Below are 6,653 nucleotides of genomic sequence, written 5' to 3'. Positions count from 1 at the left end.
ACGAAGGCATGCGGTGCAATCGCATTAAAGAAGGATACAGCATGAATACATGTTCCGAAATTTCACGGGGCTGTGGTAGTGTTGCAGTGCAGTGCTGAGCCCCGGGATACCTCCTGCCCGGTGTGGTAAGTGTGGCCATTGCTGAGGAATGCCAGCACATGCTTTGTGTTGACAACCCACCTGGGTCCTCTGGTCTCACTCTCCATTTCCTCTTGGATACGATGGAATCTGCTGCCTGCCCTTTCTTTGTTTGCCTATCCAGCTCTCCATGTAATTAGAGCTTTGGTGTTGGGTTTCTTTGGCCTGGCAGACCAACAATCTTAAAATCGTCCAAATCCGTGGCAGGATGAACAGTCCAGTTTTAATCATTTTTAATATTTTAAGGGAAGATGTTGCCGATATCTCTGTAATACTCAATAGGTCATAGTTCGTTTCTGCCAGGTGGACCACGGGACAATATTGGGGCTTGAGGTTTCGATCTCCAAACCTTGTTTCGTCAGACGGTTAAAAGTCGCAATATTTTAAGCAATGGTAACTTTCATCGTCCATGTGAGGTGACTCCCCAGAAGTGGAGGGTAGTTGGCGTTTTCCAGGGTCTTTCTGCTGCGTTTCATTGTCAGATGTGGGGATGCAGAGATGGCGGGTTGGGTAGGATGGTAGAGGACCTGTTTTGACAACGTTTAATTCGAGGTTCATTTCCTCAAAAAGGGGCCCTAGTGATGGTGTAAGACGTGCCTCTGATGTGCACGTCTGTCTTCCTGGTATTGTCAGAATAAACTAACTCGCTGGGTTAATAAAGATAGACACAGTGGGTCGGACAGCATCTCTGGAGAATAGGAATAGGTGAAGATTCGGGTCGAGACCCTTCTTCGCTGAGTAAATGCATCTGCCGCTGGAGCCATTTCTCCGTGATCTAGTTAATTTTAACTCCACTGAATAACATTCACCCATCGCGTTTATGCCGCGTAGACTGAAATTTAGAATACTCTTTCCTGTTTACAAACCCATGCCTTCCCTCCCTATCCTGCTCTCTCCAATTTCCAGAAGCACCTGAATTATCTACTGGTCTAACCTCTTGATAATCCCGAATCTAATCTCGTCGCCATTGGCAGGACAGCCTTCAATCCCATCTGTTATAAACTCTGGAATTCGTTCCTGAAACCTCTTTGTGCTTTAAATTCAGCCTCTTCCCCCAAACGTTGTCCTTCTGCCCCAACGTCGATCTCCAGCGGCGCGGGAATTTGAATTAGATAGATCACGAAGAAATCAACCCGATCAACGCCCTTCCCAACCCAACCCGTGAGTTTCTATGTGGCTTCCCAGGAGTTCTCAGAGAGTACTGCAGTAGTAGATTGGTCGGTACTGCTTTGAAGTTCTGGGTTACAAACCCCGCGCATGTAGCTTGACCCTACAACTGGCATCTCCCCGAGCAGACATTTTAGGAAGTGGGGACCGAGCACGAATTGGCAATATGAGTGCGTGGGTATAAAATGGAGATTACTCAGCCTGGTAGATAAAACAGGGCAAGATTTCATCGGTGAGGTGGAAAACGCTCGTGGTTTTGTGGTAAGGGAAACGAATTCCTATCGTCTTCTCTCATAGAAACCAAGGGGAAGAAAGGTTATTTGCAGGTTGAACACTTCATGAACAGAAATAACTGAGGTCGAGCAAATTAATTAACAGAGCACATAATCCCTTCGCCGAGCCTCCGTTGGAAGATTAATAAGCAGAGTGGGGGCAGGAAATCTCTCGACGTGCCTGTTTCAAAATCACTTTACATCTCAACCAATCCGCATGCCTTGGCAGCTGCTAGGCGACGGCTCGATTAACAGCGCTCAGCAAATTAAACAGAGAGGCTAAGAAATCGTTTTGTTTTAATATAGATAAATGTGAGATGATACACGGTAGCATCGAAAACATTGAACCTGCACACAATCAGTTTCCATTAGCAAAAATGCAGGGGGGTGTGATTATTAACCGTTTACTACAATTATCCAGTCAGGCTTCTTAACTTTGGGGTTAGTTAAGCGCTGCGATACATCTCACGCGACCTGTACAATGTTGGAGCCCTGCCTTCAACGCGACAACATGGATGAAGGGCATTCTTTGGTTGGGGTGATGGGGTGGGAAAGGTGTTTGCAGCTGGCTCCCCAAACTGGTTACGAAAATGTACAAGCACAGATACTTGTTGAACCTGCTGCCCGGTGCGGCTCGCTGTTATATCTCCCGATTTGGAAAATACACGGTTAGGGATTGGGCCAGGGATCCTGAAAAAGCGACATCTTGTAAATTGAGATGGCAAAGTCTGAAACACGTACTCTAACAGACGCCAATGTCCTGGCCAGGATTACGCCTTTGGAATAATAGCCGGGAGCTTTGCTCGATTGTTATTGCGAACTGTGGGTGATTTTCCTATTGAATTCTTGTTTTTATTTCGCCTACCGTCGCGTACTGCAGCTCCCTCGGGAAATTAAACGAAATGGCGCAAAGAACGCCATGCCCCGAGGGAATTGATTACGCCGATGGTCTTTTGGAGTCTAAACTAGGCTGCGCTACTCAGTGTTCAAATGTCCCTTAAAAGGCAGTTTTGTTTAATTTGACAATGATAGACAATGCAAAACCGTAACACAGCGTAGGAACGTTTATCAGGCCCTATTGCGGCAGTGAACGGTTTAGTTTAAATAATGCCCTGGGGTATATTGTTGCAACGATTATTCCGTGCAGCTAAGGTTATGGTATTTGGACAGATAGCGTTCAGAGATTGTGAAGGAATGAACAGCAGATGCTGGTTTAACCCGAAATAGACACAAAAAGCTGGAGTAACTCAGCGGGACAGGCACCTGGAGAGATGGAATGGGTGACGTTTCGGGCCTGACTTTGAGTGGGAGATGAGGCCTCGGAGCAAATCAGCCATGGTCACATTGAAAGGCAGGGCAGGGCATGTTTGAAGGAGCAAGTGGCCGATCCCTGCTCTTATTTTCTTGCGCTCTGCAAGTTGCAAGGTGGGTTGGAGCGGTAAGCTGGGATAAGTAGCGCCATGGGGAAATCGCGCTGTTGCTGAGATGGGTTATTTTAACGATGAGCGGTAAACGTTGCCGCTGCGGCAAACGTTGCCTGCCTGCGTTCAGTTCCAGCGCGGCAACCGGCTGCTGATTATAAATAATGGGCGGCTAATGCGACCCCCCCCCCCCCCCCCCCCCCCATTGCCACAAGCTGCCACCACCCCACTGTCGAGTGGACATTGGAATTTCTTCTGGCTGCAACATTGCTTTCCTTTCACTGGCAGATGTGTGGTTTAGTCATTGTCAAATCCTTGTGCGCTGCGGGGCTGAGCTGCCGGGGCTGTGCTGCCGGGGTTTCTGACAGGACACGTGAGGCTTGGCTTCTGGGCAACGAAGGGATCAGACTGGAAGGGGGCCAACGGATAATGGCTCTTTTTCCCCCTGGCTACCACCAGCATCTCCGGTAACCAGGGCGACGGGACGTCCTCTCACCAGCAATCCTGCGCAAGCCTCCCCCTCGCAGAGCCACGTGACCGCTCACATTGTACATTTAATACTTTCACATTCAAAGATAAAAGACCAAATGCCGGGGGGGGGGGGGGGGAGGGGGAGCCGCGTCATGGGAACGGTTTCTTGGCGAGAGTTCTCACCATCAACTCACATAATTGATTCCAATGCCTCTCCACCGCTTCGCAGCACAAGTTTAAGAGGCAGCCACACGACTTTGGGAAATCAATGTAGAAAAAAACACATCTGCCTAGATCACGAAGCAGTCGGTACTCAAACCATTGCCAACACTGTCCCAGAATGATACAACACCGTCTCCGCTACATTCATCCACCCCACACATTGAAATCATAAAATACCAGGAAATATCTGCAATTCAGGCAGCATCTGTGGGAAGAGAAGCCGTTAACGTTTCGGGTCTACAGCACTTTTTAATTTCCATGGTCACTAACCCTACTTTCACCGCTCCAGTAACGCACACACTCTACAAATGCAATACTGCGCGCTGAATTGTGCCTCCGCGCCCTCCAAATAATATTGCCTGCATTACTACTTCCTGCGTTAATATTATCTGCACTAATACTGTTTGCTTTAATACTGCCCCGGTCGTTACTAATACTCGCGGCATCACTGTCCTGCCCCGTGCACACCCAGGTATCAATATCCATAATTAATCTCACTATCTCCTGAGAATTGCCTACTGCAGGCGCTAGATTTTTAACGGGACGAGAGGTGTCCGCGTTTCTGAACCATTGTTAGCAAATGGGAGGGAGTGGATCGGCGCTCTGAAAATGGACCGCCCTTCTCTTCGACGCGAGAGAAGCCTATTTAGGAAGAGTGCGATCTCAAATCAGTTTGATGGGTTACGGAAAGTCTTGTCGCCCACTGAATTCGCCCATAAAGCACTTTAATCAGAACGTAGGTGACAATAAACAGCCAAAACAAAGCGAATCCACTCTCTGCCGGGCTCCAAATCTCATGCATAAAGCCAACTGCGCCAAAAGAACTAAGTTTAGTTTCATTAAATTGTGAACACGAGGGCGGAGCTAATGAATAGTTATGCACCATTAACGTCTGTGATAATCTACATTTATAATCAATCTGAAAAGAGTATTGGCTAAAGCGGCGAGTGAGCGTTGTGTTACTTCTGGCTGGTAACATGGAGCAAAAGCACTGACTGTTCTGCCCATCAAATTTTCTAGTGAATCAAAAATTTCTAATTAATTCTACAAGGCTTAGTCTACACTGACCACATAACAATGACCGGCGGGGTACTACAGAGGAAGTCTGGACGTGAGACCTAGATAGGGGAGAGTGCCCCCGCACTTTCACTACGCTCGCAGAAATGCCCATCGCAAACGCCATCGACCAATGTCCGAATGTTTGTTCAAACGTTCCTCAACAATCGCTTGTGAAGTCACTTTCGGAGCGCGCTTCCAGTTCTCGACCGGTCTACTCAAAGCTGTCAAACAGCTTTAGATATACAATGAGCATCTCCTGTTTTCGTTTACAATACAAATCCATTAAATAAAAAAAAGGATTGCTTCGAATAAGCAGAATAGAAAGCTGGTGGGTTCTACGATTTTCTCGCTCCCCCGTGTCCAATTCTGGTCTGTTCCGATAAACGGGGGAAACCCGTTCACACGTAATTCCTCTTGTCGTAGTCCCCGTTGGCCGAAGCTCTCCTCGGGGCCGTGTACTTGACGGCGAAGGACGACTGGTCTTGCTTCGGGGGGCAAGAGCAGCAGAGCAGGGCTCCCCCGATGAAGAGGAGAGCGCTGGCCGTCCAGCCGACGTACAGAGCCGCGCCCATCTCTCGCTTCTTGGAGACCGGAACCATGGGGTTGTAGAAGTCGCGGACGATGCTGTTTGCCGTCCAGCACACGGGGATGAGGGCGAGCAAACCGGCCAGGATGAAGATGACACCTCCGCTGATGACGATCCGGGCTTTGGTGGTCACACCCTCCGTGCAGTTGGTGCACTGGGCTCCCAGGATGGTCACCAGAAGCCCAATGAGTCCCATGATGGAGGCGATGACTGTCAGCGCCCGGGCTGCCTGTTCATCGTGTCCCAGCGATAGCAGGGAATTGTAGACTTTGCATTGCATCTGCCCCGTGCTCTGCACCACGCAGTTCATCCACAGTCCTTCCCAGAGCGTCTGCGCCACCACGATGTTACTCTCGATGAAAGCCGTTACTTTCCACATCGGCAGCCCGCAAGTCAGCATGACTCCAAGCCAGCCGAGGACACACAGCCCCAGTCCCACGATCTCCAGACCCGCCGACGGCATCCCTCAAGAGTTCAGTTTCTGTCTTCGGGCGAGCTTGATCAGCGAAAGCGTCGGACGGCAGCTCGGATGCTCCTCTTGCTAACGTTGTGCATAGCTTCTGCTCTCTCAGCCCGTTCCGTTCAAATTGAGAAACGAAGGCAGCAGACAAGCGGACAATAAAAGCCAGCGACGGGCCGGCTGTCCAATCGCAATTTACCCCGGCCGAAGCTGATTGCACGCAACTGATCTCAGGGCGAGCCAATGAGAACAGAAACATACGGTCCTCACATCAAAGAGTGTGGGTGGAGGGCATTGCACAAGGCTGTTGCCTCCCACTCAGCCGGACAAAGCATCGACTTCTGTGCAGTCCAACTGTGGCAGACAGTTGGAATACCCCCCCCCCCCCCCCCATCTGCCGCGCCTCGTCCAATATATATACTTAGAACGAAATAACTAACTTACTTGCACAATAAGAACTCGAAACATGGGGGAAAACGTACTCCACTATTTTAATGCTCATCCCGACTCATGGGGTGATCGTCAACAGGAATGCAGCTGGAACCTAATTTAAACTATTTTCTCATATATGTCACGATTTTCGAGATATGTCCGATCTGCTGTTATATGGGGCGGCTGGAAAGCCAGCGCCGGCAAACATGAGGATGGTGCAGCAGGCGGCAACGGACAGGTTACATTTGTACAAAGCGCCAGTGGTGGGAACAATCCCGTGGCTCCCTGTGCAATCGCTCACAAATGGAGTTAAAGAGTGTTATTCGGAGAGGGGTAGTTGACAGTTTTTGCTCATCGAATCTGACCCTTCTTTCATCATTATCTCTGATTGCCTATCACCTGGCCAAATAACTACCTGAAGGAAG

General features: G+C 49.3%; 1 protein-coding gene across 1 annotated transcript; it reads right to left on the bottom strand.

The window, feature by feature from the left end:
- Window positions 1-1,857: 1,857 nt before the first annotated feature.
- cldn5a (claudin 5a) lies at window positions 1,858-5,985 on the bottom strand. Its single transcript, XM_078421200.1, has one exon. The coding sequence runs from the start codon at window positions 5,797-5,799 to the stop codon at window positions 5,149-5,151; it is 651 nt and encodes a 216-aa protein (XP_078277326.1). The 5' UTR covers window positions 5,800-5,985; the 3' UTR covers window positions 1,858-5,148.
- Window positions 5,986-6,653: the final 668 nt, after the last annotated feature.

This window comes from Rhinoraja longicauda, chromosome 25, assembly GCF_053455715.1.
Source record: "Rhinoraja longicauda isolate Sanriku21f chromosome 25, sRhiLon1.1, whole genome shotgun sequence".
NCBI classification, from domain to species: domain Eukaryota; kingdom Metazoa; phylum Chordata; class Chondrichthyes; order Rajiformes; family Arhynchobatidae; genus Rhinoraja; species Rhinoraja longicauda.
The sequence above is the reverse complement of the archived record's forward strand: the minus strand, read 5'-3'. Positions and strand labels throughout refer to the sequence as shown.

What these genes read in the sequence shown, in the direction of transcription:
- cldn5a (XM_078421200.1), bottom strand. Translation starts at nt 5,799, where the DNA reads ATGCCGTCGGCGGGTCTGGAGATCGTGGGACTGGGGCTGTGTGTCCTC.